This window comes from Pezoporus occidentalis, unplaced genomic scaffold (assembly GCF_034315485.1).
Source record: "Pezoporus occidentalis ecotype Australia unplaced genomic scaffold, CSIRO_AGI_Poc_V1 ctg34, whole genome shotgun sequence".
Lineage (NCBI taxonomy): Eukaryota > Metazoa > Chordata > Aves > Psittaciformes > Psittacidae > Pezoporus > Pezoporus occidentalis.
The window spans coordinates 3,873,103-3,893,927 of record NW_026915376.1 but is presented as its reverse complement, the minus strand read 5'-3'; the positions used below and the strand labels follow the sequence as shown (position 1 = coordinate 3,893,927).

The 20,825-nt window shown below is 53.7% G+C and overlaps 2 protein-coding genes across 5 annotated transcripts in view; one reads left to right on the top strand and one right to left on the bottom strand.

Moving 5' to 3' along the window:
- Window positions 1-1,116: 1,116 nt before the first annotated feature.
- Window positions 1,117-9,098, top strand: DLK2 (delta like non-canonical Notch ligand 2). The gene is made up of 7 exons (XM_062629591.1): window positions 1,117-1,270; window positions 3,486-3,587; window positions 5,188-5,251; window positions 5,376-5,506; window positions 6,146-6,293; window positions 6,804-8,517; window positions 8,552-9,098. Exons 2-6 carry the CDS (start codon window positions 3,515-3,517, stop codon window positions 7,579-7,581), a joined length of 1,194 nt encoding a protein of 397 aa, XP_062485575.1. The 5' UTR covers window positions 1,117-1,270; window positions 3,486-3,514; the 3' UTR covers window positions 7,582-8,517; window positions 8,552-9,098.
- Window positions 9,099-9,504: 406 nt separating this feature from the next.
- Window positions 9,505-20,825, bottom strand: part of ABCC10 (ATP binding cassette subfamily C member 10) — a 22,729-nt gene continuing 11,408 nt past the window's right edge. For 2 of the 4 annotated variants that reach the window (XM_062629588.1, XM_062629587.1), the window contains exons 6-22: window positions 20,079-20,218; window positions 19,539-19,618; window positions 19,219-19,390; window positions 18,527-18,625; window positions 18,121-18,310; window positions 17,666-17,743; window positions 17,087-17,278; window positions 16,520-16,655; window positions 15,942-16,137; window positions 14,817-15,160; window positions 14,489-14,658; window positions 14,007-14,167; window positions 13,334-13,587; window positions 12,864-13,009; window positions 12,305-12,402; window positions 12,001-12,113; window positions 9,505-10,011 (exon numbers count right to left, since the gene is read on the bottom strand). In XM_062629588.1, coding sequence (XP_062485572.1) covers window positions 9,876-10,011; window positions 12,001-12,113; window positions 12,305-12,402; window positions 12,864-13,009; window positions 13,334-13,587; window positions 14,007-14,167; window positions 14,489-14,658; window positions 14,817-15,160; window positions 15,942-16,137; window positions 16,520-16,655; window positions 17,087-17,278; window positions 17,666-17,743; window positions 18,121-18,310; window positions 18,527-18,625; window positions 19,219-19,390; window positions 19,539-19,618; window positions 20,079-20,218 — 2,705 coding nt within the window. In that variant the 3' untranslated portion in view covers window positions 9,505-9,875. Of the gene's footprint in view, window positions 10,012-12,000; window positions 12,114-12,304; window positions 12,403-12,863; window positions 13,010-13,333; window positions 13,588-14,006; window positions 14,168-14,488; window positions 14,659-14,816; window positions 15,161-15,941; window positions 16,138-16,519; window positions 16,656-17,086; window positions 17,279-17,665; window positions 17,744-18,120; window positions 18,311-18,526; window positions 18,626-19,218; window positions 19,391-19,538; window positions 19,619-20,078; window positions 20,219-20,825 lie in introns of those variants that run through there. The other 2 variants (XR_009966820.1, XM_062629590.1) reach the window with 2 other exon arrangements.

Sequence of the window (20,825 nt, the reverse complement as noted above, 5' to 3'; positions counted from 1 at the left end):
CTGGGCTATGAGGGTCTATTGGGCTGTGCTGGGGCGCTGGGGCCACCCACAGGTGCCGCAGGATGTGTGGTGCTGATGGGGCTGTCAGGAACCGTAGAAGGCCAGGGAGACTGGAGAAGGTGAGAGCAGGGGTGGCTTAAGCTTTGTCTGATGAGATGAAATGGAATGTGGAAGCATCCAGGTAACTGCCAGTAGGACGTGGTTCTTCTTCCTTCCTGGTGGAAAAACAGCAAAACTCGTGGGGTGAGGGCTGGCTGAGGTGAACTTGTGATCTAATGAAGGATTGCTAGAACCTTTGAAGGTGGCAGATATGATCTAATGAAGTACCAGCAAGGCCATGGAAGGTGAGGAGAAGAGCGGGCAGCTGTCCCTCCTGAAGATGTGACAGCTCAGCCCCTCTCCCAGGGCTGTCATATTGTACACTGGGGCGCTGGTTTCCACAGCTTGTGAGCGGCAGTGAGAGGAGTGCCAGGGATCACTGGATGTCTTCATTCTTGTGGGATGACAACTCCACTTCTCACCTCTACTTTAAGCATGGGGCTTCCTAACCCTGCGGTTTGCCAGCCGAGGTGTGTTGGTAGCCTCTGAAGCTGGCAGCGAGGGGCTGCAGAACGCGGTTTTGCTTGGTTCAGATAACCTGAATGAAATGAAGGCTGGGGTCATCCCACACCTACTGCTGAGAGGGGAACCAGGCTGCGAGGTGGAGGCGCCCAGCAGCAGCGGGCCGGGGCCCCTACCCAGCCATGTGTGTGCAGCTGCGGGGGTCCGGGCGGGGGTCCCCGCTAGGGCAGGGCCGCGCCGGGAGGACACCTCCAGCCAGGGGCAACCCCTCCATCCTCTGCGGGCCGCTCCTGGGGACGGGACCGGTGACCCTCGCAGACGCAGCCCCCCCCCCCCTTCCCCCCCCATCCGGGGGCAGTGCGGGCCCGCGTGTGGCCGTGCCGCCCCCCCCCCCTTCCCCATGCCCCCGGCGGCGGGAGCAGGGCAGGGGTGAGCGGGCAGGGCGGGCCGGGCCGGGGGCTGCCTGCGGTTTGGGGCGGCGGGAGGCGGGATGTCCCGGGGAGGGAGCGGGGATGTGCAGGCACACGCAGCCGCTGGCAGGCGGCCGGGGCTGCACGGCGGCGGCGGGCGGAGCGGCGCGGAGCGGCACACGCGGCGGCAGCTCCCTCCGCAGCCCCGCGCCTCCCCAGCCCCGCCGCCGCCGCGCCGGGCATGGCCGCCCCCCGCCGCCGCTCCCCGCGATAGCCCCACGACACGCCGCGTCGCCGAGGTGAGCAGGGGACGGGGGGCAGCTCTCGGCGGGGAGCCCCCTCATGCCCCGGAACCCCTCCGCTGCCGCCGCCTCCCCGGCCGCAGGGGGACCGGTGGGGCCGGGGCGATGCGGGGCTCCGCGGATCGTCCCCTCCGGCCGGCCTTGGGGTGGGGGGAAGGCGGGCACCCCCGTGGCCCTGACCCCCGGGGGGCACTGGGGGCCTGGGGTGGTCCCGAAGCCGCAGGGAAGGAGAGGAGAGGCAGGAGCGCGGAACCGCAGCGGCGCGGCATCCTCCGGGTTCCCACCCCTGCCCCTGGACCCGCAGCCCGAGGGGTCCTTAGGGGACCCTAGACTAGGGGCAGTGCGTGATAGACTGGGGGTCCCGAGGGGTCCTTAGACTAGGGGCAGCGCCTGATAGCCCCCTTCACGGGGTTTCCCTGTTGGCCCCCAACAGTGCGGAGGTCCCTAATATTCCCAAGGGGAAGTTTAATAGTCCCGGGGCCCATCTCTAATAGCCTGCAGCCCCTGAGGATAGTAGCCCCCAGCCTGGTCAGGCGCTAGTGAAGGAGGGGGACAGAGGGAGCTCCCTGCCTTGCATCCCTCTGACCCAAAGCCAGGCCTGCCCGGGTGCTGCTTGCACCTCCCTTGCGCACCAGCTGCCCCTCAGGATGCCCCCTGCGCCTTGTCAGGGTCCGGGGGGTCCCTGAGTGGGAGCTGGGGGCAGCAACTGTGGGGTGGCCACGTCAGGAGGTCCAAGAGGCTGTGCCTCGAGTGGGAACGCTGTGGGAGCCATGGGGAAAAATGACCTCTGCAATGACATGTGGTTGAAGGTTGAGTTCCCCACAGCCCTGGAGGAAAAGGAGACCAACCGCTCAGCCCTAAATTATTTTGTAAGTTTCATAGGAATTGCTTCACCCTCCCCTGAAATGCAGCAGCTGTGCGCCACTGCCCAGTGTTCTGGGGCAGGAGGCGAGGGGGCGTCCTCGAGTGTGGTGACAAGAGGACTATGGGCAGGGAGGATGCAGCAGTCTGTGCTGGAATTTGTCTGGGGCAGTGACAGTAACATCCTGTAGCCCCTCTGAAAACCTGCATCCTTCATTGGTGATGGTTTGTTTGCTGGAGAGATGCTTCGAGCAACATCATTGCTTTTGTGGGCTATTTTGTCTGGTCCAGGCAGGTGAGGCCCTTAGCAGGGACCCCAAAACCTCTTTATGCAATGCATGTGTACATGTGAGTGGGTTGAAGGACTTCTATTCCCATCTATGAAGTCTTTCATGTAACTATCAACCAAACACAACCTTCCCAAGCTAAGGAGTGAAGCTGAAAGTGGAATGGCCCCTGTCCATCACACCCACGCAACTGGTTGGAGCCTGCTCCATACCTTCACCGCTCTCCTAGTACAACTGTTTAACCCCTCCCATCTCATTATAGTAATATATTTATGATATCACCCTCAAATTTCCTGCCCTTAACAACCCCAGGAGGCTGGGAGGGAATGAAGTGATTTTGGAAGTATTTAATGTTATTTCAAGAGGGCAGGAGGCGGTCGGAAAATAGATGGGTGCAGGAACCCTAGGCTGACAGGGCTCTCTGCAGGACAGCCGAGGTAAAGGACTGCACCTAGGGAGAGGTGCGTGTTTGCCTTTCCTACCTGGGGCTGCAGCTCGGGTCTAGTGCCTATCGCTTCACTCCCTTGCTTGGAAAATGGAATAGGGCTGCTGTTTACTGCCTGCTCACCTGCTAGATCCACTCGACTCCCTGCCTTCCTGAAGGGCTTGAAAAGCAGCCTGGGTGCTGTAAAAAGACTCAGCCTATCTATTCATTCGAACATGCACAGGAGGGATCTTGCTTAACACAAAGCTGAAGCCCCCCAGACAAAGGTCCCCACAGCTGGGATGTTTTTTTTCTGGAGGATTTGGCTCTGTTGACAGCAGCTGGCCAGGGTAGGTGCTCTAAGATGCTGTGTAACAGCCTGAGATACTATACGTTCAGGGTGGAGTGTGCACACTCAGTTCTCCTGCAGAGTACATTTTAAAAGGCTTTTTGATTCTTGGTGCTCCAACATTGCCTTAGAGGAAGGAGTCTGGAAGGACAGAGAGGAGTGTGGTGACAAGTCTGTACAAAACTGGATGTTTCAAGTCAAAACTCCCAGGTAGTGAGGAAGGGATGCGTGAAGTGAAGCTGCGGTGTGAGCCAGGGGATTTTCCTGAGCTTGTTCTTTTTCTCTCTGTAGGTGTTCATCTCGGTGGGGCCACACTGACCATGCTCAGGAGCTTCTGTCTCCAGCTCATGTCCTTGGTTTGGATCCTCTTGGCCCATCACCAACTTGCCCAAGGTGAGTCTCTGTAGGCATGGGTACTTCTCTTTCATATCCATCTTTCCAAACCTACTCTTGGCATTGCTGTAGTCTTCTCCGTTTTCCATGCAAAATAGAGGTGGTCTGACCTGGAAGAGCGGAAAATGCTGCTCAGTCACCCAGCACCTGGGGGGTGAGTGGTGGCAACTGTAGAGACCCTCACTCTGATGCCCATGGGGGTGCAGTGCCTGAGCAGACCAGCAGTGAGAGGTCCCACTGCTCTGTCTTGGCGTGAATGGGTTCCTAAACGAATGAGCCTGTTCGGAGAGCCAGGACGAGGGGGAAAGAAGATCCCAAACGGAACAGCTAATTGTGGATCCTATGAGACAAAATCCCTTCCCAAAGATTAGTTTGCTCTCCCACTACTCCAATAGGCAATGAATTCCCAAAGCTTTGTGCCAGGAGAGGTGGTTACAAATAGGAAAGGTGATGATTCCCAGGCTTAGGCTGAGCAGTCCCGGGATGCTTCTCCAGCTCCACAGTGGCTTGTTTTGGGAGGTTGTTATCCTGAGCAGTGGGACCTGTTGCCTCACTGCAGCAAACACGCATGCATGAGGTGTTTCTCCCCCTGCGCACCTCCTAGGCAGCACATCACACAGCCTGGGGGAAGTCAGAGCATGACTTTTGGCATGGGGACTTTAACCTGCCCCTGTCTGGGACGGAGGGGCTCAGTCAGGTAAGGGTGTTCATCTCCTGGGCCTGGCCTGGGATCACACTAGGCTCCTGCAGAAACCCCCTGCCTCCTGACATTTGCTGTGGCTTTACTGCCCATGGAGCCAGAGAGTGCCAGCTCCTTGTTGGGCTAAGATGCAAGCAAGTGATGAGGCAGAGAGGAAGGTGAAGATGAAAGAAGATACCTTGCTGGAGAAAACAGGCCAGCACCGAGCAGAGGATGAGAAGTGGCACAGCGAGGCCAAGGCTCAGTTACAGCTTCTGTTGCCTTTAAATAAATAAACAGAACTTTAAATAAATAAACAGATACCTAGCTCCATACCTCCCCATGCCAGAGGGGAGTGCTGGCAACAGCGTTCTGGAGGAGGCCAGGAGCCCTGACCAGACCTCTTTGTGCTAATGGCTGTCTCTGGGGACAGGGACTTCCTGGGAGATAAAGAGGAACCATTCTTCCCATTTCCATCCTCAGTTCCTTTGTCCCCCTTGCAGTACCTGGCCCTGAGCTTTCCCACTATGCTTGCTTCATAACCAAGGTCCCCGGTGAGTCAGGCTCTATTACACAGGTCACCTTAATGCGCAGTGTGGTGTGCTGGGCAAACCCAGCTCTTGCTCAGAGGGGCCTGAAGTCTACGGGAGGCAGCAGAGACACATGGAGATGGTTGGAAACCAGGTAGTTTTGAAGCAGGGTCCCCTTTCTCAATAAAGGCAGTGTCATTTCTGCTGGGGTAACTGTGAAATCCTCATCTCTCATGTGGCATCCAGCCATTGAAAGGGAGGTTCTGGGGAAGGGCATGCCGAGTGCTTAGGAAGTAAGAAAAAACCCCTGTGAGCCAGAAGGACCATGGGCAGATCTGGAGTCATCTGTGGCCTCTGCTTAACCCAACTCCACCCTTTTCCTGCCTTGTAGGTGATGACTGCAGCGAGCGCTGTAATCTTGCCCACGGCTGCTGCGACCAGGATGGGAAGTGCAGGTACGGCCTTTGGGAGGGTTTCCCAGCGCTGCCATACCTGCAGGAGCCCTGCACAGCAAGCAGCCAGCTGCTCCATAGCCCCTGCTCGGGTTTTACCATGCTGCCATGCCCTGTCCTCCTGCAGGTGTGACCCAGGCTGGGAGGGCGAGTACTGCGAGGACTGTGTGCGTATGCCGGGGTGTCTCCATGGGACGTGCCACCAGCCTTGGCAGTGCATCTGTCACACCGGATGGGCTGGCAAATTCTGTGACAAAGGTGAGTCCTGGGCTGGACATCACAGCCTCTGGTGCTGGGGGCAGAAGCCCAGCAAGCCCTGCGTGGACAGGTGAGCCAGTCTGGCCAGCAGCCCCACAGGGTATGCTGTTAGGCTGCCTGGGAGATGGGATGTTGCTTGGCTGCCACATCTGGGCAGAATAGGTCAGGCAGCCGGCACCTGCTCCCTGGCTGCATGGCAAGAGTTGCCACAGTACCAAGCAAGCAGGCTCCTTGCCTTTCCCATGCTGTGGCTGGGCTCCAGGCAACACCTCCTGCTTTCCCCAGGGCTTCCTGCCTTTGGCAGGTGGCTGGTGGACTCCCCTCCTCTGGCCTCAGAGGCTCCTCTGTGCCATGGGGTCTGCACTGGCTGGCCAGATGGCATACACAGCACCTTCACATCGTGCAGATCTGCAGGATGATTTGCTTTCTCTGCATCCCGAAGCCTGTGCACTTTGTGGACTGTAGCTGGGAGGTGCCACATAGGCACTGCATTTCTATTGCAGATGCCTGTTGGATGGGTGGAGGGAAAAGCTCCTGCAGTTTCTCCATCCCCACTGGGTTTCACTGGGTGTGTTTGAACTGAATTGGCCACATTGCCCCTCTTTTCTTGCTGATTCCCACTTCTTCCTTTCCCCTCAGACATACACATCTGCGAACACCAGTCCCCCCCATGCCAGAACGGGGCTCAGTGCATCTACGATCGAGACGGGGAGTATTCTTGCCTGTGTCCAGAAGGCTTCCATGGGAAGGACTGTGAGATGAAGACGGGGCCATGTGAGAAGGCAGGGTGAGACACGGCAGTGAGGGCAGTGACATTACAGCCAGCATTAACTTTGGGCCATGCACTGCCAAGAGGTGGCCCTGCTGGGCTTGTTATCTGTGGATTTCCATGTGCTAATGGAGTTAAGCCAAAACCACCTTTGGCTTTGGTTTAGCTGTGTGCACCGCACAGTCCCACTGGGGCAAGGTCATTGGTGTCATAGGGGGGATGAGCTGACACAGGCCGTGCCTTGATGGAACATCAGGAGGGTGCTTTTTCTCTTCAGATCACTTGGCTGGAGACCCTCCCTGGTGGGTGGTGGGCCCGTGCACAGCCACAGCCCTTGAGGATGTCCCACAGCCTCTCACCTGGAGAGGTGGAAACTCCTGTTTGGTCTTCTCTTTGAGGTAGTTGCCTCATGCAGAGATGGTGCCGGACCCACTGTTCACACGAGCAGCTCTGTGTGCTCCCCTTCCTGGGGTGGGGGAAGCCGCTTGCTCTCCATGGCCATGACCCTCCCTTGCTGTCTCCACGCAGGTCTCCGTGCAAGAACGGGGGGCAGTGTCAAGATGAAAACGGCTTTGCCAGCAACTTCACCTGCCGGTGCCTCGCTGGCTTCGTGGGGGCTCTCTGCGAGAAGGACGTGGATGACTGCCTGATGCGTCCCTGTGCCAACGGCGCCACCTGCCACGACGGCATCAACCGCTTCTCCTGCCAGTGCCAGGTGGGCTTCGAAGGGCGTTTCTGCACCATCAACATCAACGACTGCGCCAGCCAGCCGTGCAAGAACGGGGCCAAGTGCTACGACCGCATCAATGACTATGACTGCTTGTGTCCTGACCGCTTCACTGGCAAAACCTGCGAGATCCCCGTCCCCGAGCCCACATGGGCTCCCCCCTACCACCCTGTGAACCATGACAGCAGCGGAGCTGTGAAAAGCACCACCAGCGAGATGCCGGGGGTGACGCAGCCGGAGCCTGTCAGGACCGCAGTCACGGGGCGGCGTGTGGCCAACCACAGCGAGAAAGAGCCGGGGGGAGGGTTGTTGAAAATCTCTGTGAAGGAGGTGGTGACCCAAAGGGACTCAGGGCTGAGTGAAGCCCAGCTGGTGACAGTGCTGGTGTTCGGGGTGCTGACAGCAGTGCTGGTCCTCATCACCGTCCTGATCCTGCTGAGGAACTGGCAAAGGGGCCGCCAGAGGTCAAACTGGTGCCAAAGCCCTTCCCAGGCTGAGAGGAAGCTGCAAGACCAGGAGTGTCAGGTGGGCATGCTCAACACCGTCCTGATCGAGCCCAGGAAGACAACAGAGCTGTGAGCTGGGAGGACTCTGAGCTGGGCCCTGGCACCAACCCCCTCGAACTGCACCTTGGGGAGCTGCACCAGCACAAGGTGGGCAGCAGGGAAGGGCTCCCAGGGCAGCAAATGCATCCACGAGTCCCCTGGGCATCCAGCGCTGGTGTGATGGCGCTGCCTGGGTCTGAGCTGTGTGCTCAGACAGCACCCATGGGCACCTGAAAGCAGGGCTGCGATGGGTGAGCCCTGCAGGGGAGCAGTGACGTGCCGCTTGCAGCAGCCCATGCCGTGCAGTGCCGGTATCGTCCGCTGTGCGCCCTCAGAAACAGGACAGGGAGTGCTGAGGAGGGCACAGCCTTCTTGCAAACCCAAATTCTGCCAGGCCCTGTGTAACGTCTCTCTGTGACTACAGGAAGAGGGCTTTGTCCTCATTTCCACTGGTATTGGGGTATTTCTTCTGAGGCCTTCAGGACGATTGTGGCTGCACAGGCCTTCTGCCCCAGTACTGGACGGGGTGGCTCTCAGCTGTTTCTGGAGGCTGTCATTTCAGATGCCATGTCCCTAGGGAGTGAGCAAACACCTTTGCTCCTTGGCCTTGTGGTTCTCTGAGCCAGTTCAAAGACACTCTGGAGATCATTTGGGGTCCCCTCATGCCCTTCTGCCCTGGGTAATGTCCCCTCCTCTTGCTCTCAGACTTGGGGTTACAAACACTTTCCGTACTTTCCTGCTGACGATCCAGCGATCTTCTTGCCCCCACTTACTGAGCTGTCCTTTCAGGTCTGGCCACAAATGACCAAGCTCCTTGCCTGCTCCCGTGTGCACTTCTGCCTCAATATTTTCGGGTAACGGGGAGCATGGCCTGCTCCCTTCTGGGGTCCTGCAGGCCTGAGCTGGTCCTTCTCATATGCCGTCACAGGTGAAACTGGAGATGGACAAGGCTGGAGATGTGCTGTGGCAGGTTGATGGACAAGGCTGGAGATGTGCTGTGGCAGCAATATAAGATTCCAGATCCTCCTTTTCTCTCCCAGTCGCTCCAAGACAGGCAGCTCAAATCAGCCACTGCAGTGTTTCTTGATACAGCAAAGAACTCCCCACAGTGTATGTGAGGACAGGCTACCGAGCCTAGGATGACCATAGGTAGCATAAGATACTGCCTTCATCACTGCTAAAGCACAGCTAAGAGGCAGTAAGTAGATGGCCAGGTAACCTGGCCCTTGTACTAGGTCTGCTCCTGCCTGCACTGCTCTGGTATGCAGCAGTCAACGTCTCTCTGCCAGGGCCAGGGCTTTCCAAGCCTCCACACGGGCATGAAGAGTTAAGCAGTGGGGTGAAAAACACCCCACAACCCAAACCCTGCTACTGGCCTGTAGAGTTGCAGAGCTGGGTTCAAGATGTGTGAAGGGAGCAGACAGAGGACTGAGCACTCAGCCAGGAGAGAGACCTGGAAGAGGCGACTGGGGCTTCATCAGAAAGATTATATTTTTAATACATGGATGGATGATGTACCTTTATCAAATAAAACAAATACAAGCCCAGAAACAGCGTATCAGAGAATCATAAAATAATTCAGGTTGCAAGTGATGTCTGGACCCCAACCTGATCCCAAAACTGAAAGCAGCTGTGGGTTTGTGCAGCTGGGAGAAGGGCAGGAGGGATAAGGAGTTTCCCTTGGAAAAGTGGTCTTGGAGCAAACTAGCCTTAGAGGCCTTTAATGTAACCACCCACATTCTGGCCCTTCAGGGGAAGGGCTTTTCCACTATAAAGTGGAGGAAGAGCAGCCAGGTCCCCAGGTGCAACCTTCTGGGATTTGAAAGGTCAGCATCCTCTGAAAGTAGGGAGGAAGTAGGGTTGTCTTTGTGCAGAGAGGGCACTACTGCTGTATGTCACAAGGAAGTCTGTGTCTCGGGGAAAGGGGACAGGTACCTGAATAACAGAGCTTCACAAGGATGTTTCCACTTTTATTTTAAATTGTACATGTGAGACTAAGTCTCAGATTAGGATTCACTGATTGTTCAGTGAGCAGAAAATCCCTCTGTCATCTCAAAGGGGAGCCTTGGAGGGGAGCAGTATCCCAACAGCCAGGCTTGCATGGCCCTAAACACCAGATCCCATCTTCCCTACTAAAGGAAAGGCTGCAGTGCCATGCAGGAGCCTCAGGGAATCCCTGAGGACTCACAATCACTGTCTGCAGGCAGGAATAAACCCTTCTCTCACCTCAGCAGCTACTGGCCCTGCAGTGACAGGGCTGATAGCTGAGGTGATGGGGAAGCCAGGCACAGAGCCAGGAGGGCTGCCTGGGCTCAGCCCAGGAGGAAGTCACTGCTGCCCGCTGCGCAGGAGGCGCTGGAACAAGGAGCCATCTTTCTGGCTTAGGCGGGTGGGTGAATCCAGCTCTGCCACTCTCCCAGCCTGCATCACCAGCACACGGTCCGAGTCTAGGATGGTGTTCAACCTGTGGACAGCAAACACCAGGATACACATTGGTGTATCTGAGGAGAAACCCTGAATACTGCTTCCCCTGCTGTCAAGGGGTGTCCCAAGACATTGCCAACATCAGGATCTGTGGACCATCTCCCTTTGCACTCAGGGGCACACTGCAGTCCAGCCCCCAGAAAGCCTCTGCATGCTGCTGAAATGCACCACCTCTTAGGAGAGCACAGCAATGCTGTTCTGTTGCTGGGCATGGCAGGCCATCAGGAGCACAGAGGGAAGCTCTGTGGAGGGAAAGCTCAGTGCACGCCTGATTGTAGGGTTGCACAAGATGTCTCTCTTCCACAGGAGAGTTTTTGAGTTGCTTCTGTTTGCCCCTACATTTCCTTACCTGCCACCTCCTGAGGGCCGCAGAAGTGGACTCCCCACTCATCAGTTGCCACTCCCCAGCTATCTGGCATCTCTGCTTACACTGTCACCACCAGTGGATTTGTGGTTGCCAGACTGCCAGTCACCACACCCACACCACATTTCTGTACCTTGTTCTGCCCAAATTACTAAGCATGGCAGCAACCTCTGGCCCTGGGGAGGGAAGACAGGGCAGCAGGAATGTCTTTGCACAGTCATGTCCTGTTCAGTGCTGAACTACAGCCCTACAAATCAGGAAGACATTGTACACAATTTGAACAGGCATAAAGCATTGTGGAATTAAGGACTCTGGTTACACATCCATCCCCAAAAGAGTGCCAGGCTGCAGCACTGGAAGTGATGTGGAGGGGCAAGGGACAAGTACTGAGTCATTTTCCAGCCTAGATTTTCACCTAAACATCCAATTATGGTTCACCCAAAGCTGAATGGCATGAAAGAACCATGGGTACAAAACAACTCCATTACCACCTCTCTTTCCTTCCTGCTCTCCCCCATCTCTCCTCAACCCAGTGCAAGAGGGGCTGGAGCCATCTTCAACCCAGTCTTGCTGCCTCACCTTCTGCCACTCCTTCCTCTGGTGGTTCTCCTCTCTAGTTACTCCTCCATCAGAGGTGGCCTCCCTCCACCCAACCCAAACACACACCTCAGCCCATGGTGCTCTTACCTTTCTACTCTATTTAGGCACAATATCCCTACTGTATGAACCACATTCCCTCCACACCCCTCCTGCCTCTGTCCTATCTGATGTATTTAACTAGACCCACCCAATTCACTTTCCATGCCCAGCCCACCCTGTCTGTTACCCATTACTCCCACTTCTGTGCACCAGGACACCAGCCCCTGCTCATCTGGTTTTTATTTTTGTGGTATCCTTTGTGTTTTGAAAACACCCTCCATACAACTGCATAACCCTCCTCCAAACTGTTCTCCATTTGGCAAGAGTAAGAGCAGCCCTACATAATGCTGACCCATCCCTTGCCAGTATCCACGGTATTAATGTTTTGCCCTCCTCCCTCTGCCTGCAACTAGCTACTCTCCCTACTCTAACCCTAAATTTCTCATCTGCGCGGCAGGCATTGTCGCTGTGTCTTGCCTGGGCTTTGGAAACAAGACACCCAGCGTTTTGCCTACCCAGGAACTGGCTGCAGCCCTTGGCCACGGCTGTCCTGCAGTGCCCTCTACTGAGCCAGAGACACCTGCTCCTACCCGCTCTCAATGCTGCTCCTTTCCACAAGATAGCTGTCCATTACTCCTTGTTCTAAACTGGCAGAACCACGAGGTCTGATTCACTCCCCAGTCCCAAGAAGCAGTGCCCAGGAAGAGCCATTTGCCATACAATGCAGCCTTTTGCCCTTTGCTGTCTCCCAGTTTCTGGGTACAACATTTCCACATCCAGTTGTTCTCAGCACCCAGGGCAAATAAAGCAAAAAAGGCAAGTAGGCAAGATCCCGCCTTTGCACTTGAAAAGCCTCATCACAGAGTCCTCCCTGCTCAGCTCAAGGCCCAGGCATGATAGAATAGCTCCACCTCTCCCTGTGAGTGGTGGGATGAATTTAGGCGCAGAGTGCTGCATCCTCCGTACCTGTGAGCGATTGTCAGAACAGTTTTGTCAGCAAAGCGCTGGCGGATGGTCTGCTGCACCAGCTGGTCTGTCTTCTGATCCACACTGGCTGTGGCCTCATCAATGCACAGTACCTGCCAGGGACAGAGAGTAATGGGAGCTCCCCAAGTGCCCCAGGGGACACCCCAATCCCTCCCGAAAGCCTGAGAAGGTAGCACAGGATGTCTGCTGCCATCACACCCCAACTCTGGAGCACTCTGCTGCTCCCACATGCATCAGCAGCTCACTCCCCTTGCCCCCTGCTCCAGGGAGGCAGGGCACTCACCTTGGCCTGTGTCAGGAGGGCTCTCGCCAGACACACCAGCTGCCTCTGGCCCACAGACAGATTCCTTCCCCTCTCTCCCAGCTCGCTGTCCAATCCACCTGTGGGGGTCAAGCTCAGCAGTCACACCACCAGGCTCCGTGCAGGGCCCCAAACAGCTTCCCCAGTCTGGGGCTTTCGCAGAAGCACTCAATATCCCAGTCCTGCTCAAACCCAAACATTGGGAACCAGAGCCCTTATGCTTGGATGCAACATGTGGCACAGAAATGCCACACTCCCCTAGAACTGGGGCCTGGCTTACCTCTCAGGCTTTGCTGTAACATCCACTGGGGCCAGGTCTCATCAGCAAGATCCTGCCCCCAGTCCATCATCTGCCAGTCCCTTGATACTAATCCTCATGGAATGCCACTAACTCCCACAGACCTGTTCCCACCCTGGTCCTTGTGTTCACCTAACCAGCATTCACCTGGCCCTTTTCCTCATCTCCCTGACTGAGCTAAGGCCTTCTCCCTTGTCTCAGTACCAGGGCTCACCAGCTGCATCTCACTGGGTTCAGACTCACCCATCTGAGTAACAGTATCCCACAGGTAGCACTGCTCTAGCACCTCACGGAGCTCAGCATCTGTCCGTTTTCCCTGGGGGTCCAAGTTCTCTCGGATTGAACCACTGAACAAAAATGGATCCTGAGGGATGATGGCCAGCCTAGATCTGCAACCAAATGAGAGCTGAGGGTTCATGGGGTGGGTTCCACAGAAAAACAAAGGCCGGTAGTTTTTCCTTCCTGGGGTGGGGTGTCTTTGCTTGCTGCATATTTTAGAGGCAAAGAGACATAGGTAACACACTCAGTCCGGTTTCTTTAGCACAGCTGGTCAGAAACAACTGAGCAACTCAGAAGAAACTGCCACAATCAGCAAGAGGTTGCCATGATTATAAGTCCTTTGCTCCTCACTTTTCTCTTTGGTACCCAACCACTGACAGCTCTCAGCCTCCAGCCCCCGTCAGCTACCCTCCACTGTGCTCAGCCCTCCGTACCTCAGCTCATCCAAGCCCACCAGCTTGCTGTTGACACCATCCAGGAGAATCTGTCCTGATTTTAGCTCCAGCATGCGGAAAAGGGCCAAGAAAAGGGTGGATTTTCCAGATCCTGTGCGACCCACAATCCCCACCTTCTCTCCAGGGTAAATGGTGAAGTTCACACCATCAAGTGCATTAGGCAAGCCCCCTTGGTAGGCCAGGACCACTTGCTGGAACTCCACAAGCCCCTGACTCGGCCAGTCAGCAGCAACCTAAAAGGGATGCATAGGTGAGACAGGGTATGACTGTGACCCACTATCACCTTCAGCCTCACCTCCCCACAGGCCAAGCCCCATTTATCCCTCTGGATGGCTGTCTGGCTTCTGAGCAGACCCAACACACAGCACTGCTCCAATTCCAGTCCCCTTCTAGGGTTGTTTTTCTCTCACAGCTTGGACCCAGCACCCATTCTGCTCTCCTACCCCTTCCCATCATTCCAACTTTCACCAACTCCTGCCAGAGATTCATCTCCCCCAGGATACGTACTGGCAAAGGATGAGCAATCAAGGTGGCTTCTAAGGCTGAGGGACCTCCACTTATTAACTGGAACCCTGCAATCTCCCCAGGAGGCAAGTGCAGGGCACAGAGTCAGAAAATGGGCCTGTCCTAGAGAACATATTTGAGCTTTTACCTGGACCAGTTTATCCTGGGGCTCCATGGGGATGTCTGTGCTGTATTCCTCTGTCCGCTCCACACTCACCATCATGGTCTCTGTCAGAGTGAAGCTGGAAATGAGGCCTGAGAGCAGGTTTGTGACTGACAGGGCATATGAGAGTGCCAGACCCACAAGTCCTGCAAGGACAAAAACATAAGCAAGAATGTTATTGGCAGAGAAGGAGCTGGGATCTTGGTGGCAAGACAAAGAAACAAAGAAGTCAGCACCCTGGAGTCTGGGATCCCACTTGAGGATGGGGACATACAGGAGGAGAACATGAACTGAAGTGGGTGAACATACTGTGAACATGAACATACTGTGGGTGACTTGCTGAGGGACAGGGAGCAGGAGCTCTGGATCTTATCCCATGTAGAAAGATATGCAACTCTGGGCTAGGAGAGGAGGAACCCCTTGGCCACAGCCTATGAGTGGGCACAGAACAATTCCTGGCAGCCTACCTGGATTTCCCAGTTGCTTCTGGTGCTGGATGATAGCAATTCCTGCAATAGCAGTAATCACAGCAACTCCAATCATCTGCAAGCGGATGTCCAGCCACTGCATTGCTGTGTTGCTGGCAAAGAGACAGTGCTGGTTCTGCTCCAGGCGCAGCTGATTCTCCATCTCAAACCTGGCAGGTACACAACAGAGGTTTACAGTACTTAACCTCCATTCCTGCTGCCCCAGACCAAGGGCATTCCTGCTACCCTGTAATTAGCCTCATACCAGAAAGGCCCTGGTATATAAAGCCAAAGCTCTGGCTCTCTGGGTGCTCTTTTTTCTGCTCACCTTTGTGTCGCCCTCATGGCTCTGATACTGCTCAGTCCTGAGAGGGTCTCTGAGAAGTGAGTGTAAAGAGGTGACAGGGTGATACTGTAAAGGCGTTTCAGCTCCCGGGAAGTGCGCCGGTAATAGCGCTGGATGGAGAAGTAGAGAGCAGCCAAGGGGATTAAAATCAGACCAATCCAAGGGAGGCCATAGGTGATTATCACCAGCATGCCCAAAAGCCCATACATGTTGGCCAGGAAGATGTTGAGGATAAATGGCAGGCTGTCATCCACACTGTACAGGTCTGAGGAGAAGCGGTTCAGGATCCTGCCTGTTGGTGTGGTGTCAAAGAAAGTAACTGTGGCCTGGCAAGAAGGGAACCAAAAAGTAAGAACCAGTCATCTACAGTGAGATCCAGCCACAGAACAGTGCCCAGGAGATCAGCACCATGGGCAGCAGATAAGGCCACAAAGGGGTGGCCATGACAGACCCCTTCCTTTCCTTGGCTGAAGAAGAGATCTCAGATTCCAAAGCCTGCATCTACTTGCAGCCAAGTTAACTCATGCTGTTTATACGGTAAAAGGAAGGAGCCCTTCTGTGGTGAATGGCAGGCAGCTACCGAGATAGCAGTGACTCAGATCCCATACTGACCCACCAGCAGCCAGTGAGACAACCCTCTAATCCTATCTTCCAAACCTTTAATCCTTACTCTAGCTCAAGAACCCAAGGATGCCCAAATACTAAAGACAGTTAACTGGCACATGCCAGCATCAGCCCTAAATCTTGCTTAATGATTCCTTCCAATTTCATCTGAATCTGAGCTCAGGATGAGTAGCAAAAGCTACTTTGATTCAATTTGCCTTTGTCTTCCTATGTATCTAAGCCTAATGAATGAATAGATGCAGGTGGTAGTCATAACTCCCCTCCCCCACCATGGAATGGAACAAGGTTTATGGGACAAATTTAGAACTTCAGCTCATTGGTCCCTTGTGCTGGCTGTGGTGCAGCCCTTTTTTGGATACAGTCAGCTAATACCAGCAGAAACCCTAATGCACCTCCCAAACCCTTACTCCCAACTAGGAGAAAAGTGTCAAGGCAGAGTGACTTGAAGAAGCCTCAGCCTGCCCTGGACTTTTTGACCATTACCTTTAGAGCCCTCTGGAGCAGTCGGTTGTGAATGACAGTGGCAGCATGGATAGTGCCATAAGCAAAGAGGAAGGCCCGAAGAATGGTGAAGAGGGAGTTGGCCCCTGCAATGCTTCCGTAAACCATCAGGTAAAAATTCACATCCAGTGAGCCATTGGAAGGGGCTGGGGTGGCATCCAAAGCCTGAATGGGGGAGCTGGAACACAGAAGGAAGAAGGTTAGGAATCCGCTAAGGTCCCCATGACAGTAAACTCACAGATAGGGCGGGAGAACCTAGGAGCATGCTCAAGGGGAAACCAGGACACTTAAACCTGATATTCCTGTGATACCCCTTTGGCTTGCTGTAACAAACACTTTGATTACTATGCAGCTAGCTTCCATCAGCCCCAGGCAGAGACCCTTTGGGCCCCTCATCAGGTCAGAGATTTCGATTCTCTTTGTAAAAGCAGCCACTCAGATCCCCTGCAGTGGGGTGGTCAGTTTATCCCTGCTCTCAGAAAGGATTTTCACAGGAAATGCAGTTAAAGGCAAAAATGGGAGTGTGCTCCCATTGGCATCTCCTGACCAGATTCACTTACACAAGCCCAACAACGGAGAAGAGAAGCAACTCTGGGGAAGGTGGGGAAGCTGAGCAGACCATCACAGAAGTATTTGCTGTCTGGGATATGCCGGAGATCCAGTGTGAGAGCCACCAATCTGAAATATTTCTGGATGCTACAAAGAAAGACAGACTACATAAAGAGGGATTCAACCTTCCAATCAGCAGATATGAAGCAGAAAAGCTGGAGGGGAAGATCCTGGACAACTTTTGTTATTGCCTCACTGCCCAGTCTAGTCTTCCCCTGCCTGCATACTCCACTGATATTAGTAAAGCAGGAGCAAGGGAACAGCCTTGAGCTGCAGCAGCAACAGGGCAGTGCTAGAGAAGCAGACACACAATTGCAGCAGTAAGATGCCAGATCCTGCTGCCACACGTGCCCCCTCACAACTGTGATACGTTAGCCTGGGGAAAAGAACAGGGATCTTCCTGCTGTAGGGAGAGCAATTAAACCCCTGGCCTCTTTTCTTCCCTGGACTCCACTCAACCAGGGAATGAGAGGTGAGGAATGTCTAAAGAGAGATGTGCTGCTGGGCCATTCCCTCACCTTGCATCAGGAACAGAGAGAAGAGAATGGATAAAGCCAAGCAGCTGCCCACTGCCAGCCAATATGCCTTGTAAACCTGAAAAGCTACTGCCCCTTCTTTCTTCTCTTCCTCCTTGTGGATTAGATGATTGTTTGGGGTTGTTTCTTCTGCCTCTGTCTCTACAGCCTCTTCTTGGCCCTGTTCATCAGGGGCTGTGGGAATGGAGGTCAAAGCAAAGGTCAGTGTAATGTAAGTTCTTCCTGCAGCTGCTCCTTGCTGTGAACAGAACAAGTCTAGGCTATGAAGGAGACTTTTCTTCCCTCCTCTTTCCTCTTTCAAGATAGTGCACCAATCCTGGCAGACCTTCAAAGCTGGACCACAAGTGGAACAAGGTTCAAACAGTACTCCAGACTAATATCCAATGATAAAAGGGCTTCCCCTCCTCTATGAACACACTATCCACAGATCAGCACTGCCACAGCAGAGCAAGGTGGTGGGATATCTGCTCTAGGGCCAGCAGTTACCAGGTACGGGTTCTGTCTGGGTGGTCAGCTGAGCTGTGCTGGCCCAGCCCCTCCTCAAGCTTGCCACATACAGACCTTTATTCTTCTGCCTCTTGTCCACATTCTTGAACTTGGGGAAGAATTCCACAAGTGGCAAGATATCAGCTGGTGTACCTGCAAAGAGAGACATGCAAAACTTCAGTCTGGGAGGAACAGCTGTCAGTTACTCACTGCCTCTTGCTATGAAATGGTAGTTTTGTTCTCTCATAACATTTCCTATTTTCTCTCACAGTACCTGCACCCTTGAAGGCCCTGCTCCATATAACTTGCTATGGCCTTCTGCCTTAGCCCCTCAGCTCTAGGGTTGTCCTGTTTTATCTGTGCATCTGCACATTCCCTTCCACCCCATCTTTGCCCACAGCAGAGTCCTCAAGCTCTTTATCACTGGGTTCCCACTAGTTAATCCTACTCCCTCATGTCCATCTTTGCTCAAGCCATTTCAAGACTGGCACACAGGCACGAACGAATGCATGACAGGACAGCCAGTGTACCTGTCTTAACTATTCTGCCATTGTCTATCAATAACAAGGCATCAGCCTTCTCCAGAAATTCCGTTCTGTGGGTGCAAAGGATCCTGGTCTTGTGTTTGAGAACTCCAAGAATGCATTTCTGCATAAGATGGTTGGCTACCTCTGCATCAACAGCAGCCAGGGGATCATCAAGGAGGTAAAACTCTTTGTCCTGAGAGGGAGACAAAAGACAAGGATACAGCTGCAGGCCCTGCTGTAATGAAAAGTGCAAGTGCTGCTGTGTGGTGAACCACCAGCACATTAGGCCAGCACGATGTGGTTTAAGACATGCTGCCAGAGCACACTGTACAGCTGGGTACTTCAGCTTCTTTACATGTGAGTTAGCACTGGGCACAATCTGCCCTAGCATGACTCCTTTGCTATTTACCTGGTAAACGGCTCTGGCAAGGGCTATTCGAGCTTTCTGTCCCCCACTGAGTGTCACACCATTTTCACCCACCTCTGTCTGGTCACCTGCTGGTAAAATCTAAAACATTCAAGAAAATCCATTTAGAAGAGACAGGAAACTACTGGGGACCCAGAGCCAGAACAGTGAGGTACCTCCCATACCTCTGGCAGTAATTCCTTAGGGTGACACCTTACCAAAAATTAAACAATGCAAGAGTCTATACACTGGTTCTGCAGACAATAGGCAAGCTTGGCATTTATGCAACTAAACTCTCTTACACTCCACAATACGGTGGCCACATCTGAACTACCTACTGAGAGCGACTTCTAGTCCAAGATAACTCTGAAATAAACAAATAAATATAAAACTCAAGTAAGTATCTTGCCTTTACAGAGTATTCATAGCTCCCACTAAAGCAAACAGTTGCTCCCAATGCTTGTCACAGCCGAAAATCAGTCATCAGGTTATAAACTGGGAGGAGAAGACTAGCTTCCTATCCTGTAACAGCCAGGTTTGCTGGCTAATATAGCCATAAGGCTCAAATTCAGTGAATTATTGAAAGGAGCACCACAGACTCAGCCCTTCCAGATCCCAGGGAAGTTCCTTCTTATCCAAAAAAGCATCAGCTGCTGACAGGCTCTGCCTGAAAAACCCAGCTGTCATCTACTCACGTTCAGGTCCTCAGAAAGGGCACAGGCTTCCACCACCTCCTCATACAGCGTTGCATCATATTCCCGCCCAAAAAGGATGTTCTCTTGGACAGTGGTAAACTGTATCCAAGGCTCTTGTGTGGCCAAACCAAATCCTTGCTCCAGGTCACTAACATACACTCGTCCACCTTGTCTGCAAGTGCACCAGAAGTAGACAGAAAGGGCAACAAAGAAGAACTGTTGGCAGACCAAAATGGCCTACGAATAAGGATGACACTGGATAGTGCCTGCCTGCTGTGGCATGGAGAGACCAATCAGGGAGAAGTCTTTAGGGTACTTACTTAATGAGCTCTCCAGCGATGGCTGCAAGCAGAGAGCTTTTCCCGGAGCCAACCTTCCCAATAACCCCCAGAAGCATCCCCTGCAAAGGGAAATGAAAAAGAGCAATGTGATGTGCTAATACAGAATGGCTTGTCCAGATTTCTTGAGCCACTGTAAGAAATCTGACTGCTGTTACAAACTAGGATTATCTCACAGGTTCAGCAGCAGAGCTGGGTGAAGTTGTTGGGTAAACCAGACTCCTGATATAGCAGGACACAAGTCTGCAAGGAGCATTAACTCTGGAGACCAGCTGTGCTCCCTGCCCAGTCCTCTCCTTTGGCAGTGGTAGAAAGCAGAGGGAGTTGGTTTATCTCTTGTCTGTAAGCCATGCCTGAATCTCCTCCAGTACCCTTCAGCTCTGAGAGTTGTGATAATGTGCCCCTTGACCAAGAGAAAATTTTGATGCACAGCTCGTAAGACCAGGAGAACATGGAAACATGCTCCCTCTCCTCCATTCTCTAGTGCCATTCTTCTCTGTTACCTCCTGTAGCCTTGCTCACCTTTCTCACCGACAGGTTCTCAATGTGCAGTTGCAGACTGCCTGTGGATAAGGGCTGTGTGGTGCCTTCCTCCTCAACTGGCACCCATGAGAAGGATGCACATTGCATCTCCATGGCAACAGCAGTCCCTGAAGGGCTATCTGCAAGAGAAAAGCAGCATAGCATTGCACTACTATGAGAAGACCAGAAAATTAAATGCACCTGGTGTCAGAGATACTATCAGCTTTGTCGCAAATGGATGAGGCCACAGACAAGGCACTGCCATGATGCCCTTGACCCAAGCACAGAATGAGATGCTTGCCTGCTAACCTGCCCTTAAACTTATACCTTCCTTCCACCAACCCTCCTGTTTCCAGCTCGCAACAGACACACATGGTGACCTGTTGGCTGTCATGGAGACACAGTAAGCATAACTTGTTGAAGGTAAAAGAATGGCAGGGAGCTGGCAAAAGGCAAGGAAGGAGAAAAAAGGAGCAGGAATGGCTCAGGAGAGGGACATACATGCAACCCTTTCTGCCAGGCAAAGCCAAGGTTGTTGATGGTTTCATTTTCAGAAGAGCTTTGGACAGAGTAGGGAGTAGCTTCTTCTAAATGGACACTAACAACAAGGTTTTGTGAGGACAAGCAATAGCCTACTATTGGTAAAGAGGAATGCTACAGCCTTGTCTCCCATTTTCCATAGACATGAAGTGCCTTCACTCTGAACCTGACAACTGAACGTCTTTAATGATGGGGATGACAGTCAGC

Excerpts from the sequence above, each read along its gene's own strand:
- DLK2 (XM_062629591.1), top strand. The coding sequence starts at position 3,515 with ATGCTCAGGAGCTTCTGTCTCCAGCTCATGTCCTTGGTTTGGATCCTC. Across the intron at positions 5,507-6,145 it reads TGGCAAATTCTGTGACAAAG|ACATACACATCTGCGAACAC; the intron begins GTGAGTCCTGGG and ends CTTTCCCCTCAG. Across the intron at positions 6,294-6,803 it reads GGGCCATGTGAGAAGGCAGG|GTCTCCGTGCAAGAACGGGG; the intron begins GTGAGACACGGC and ends GTCTCCACGCAG.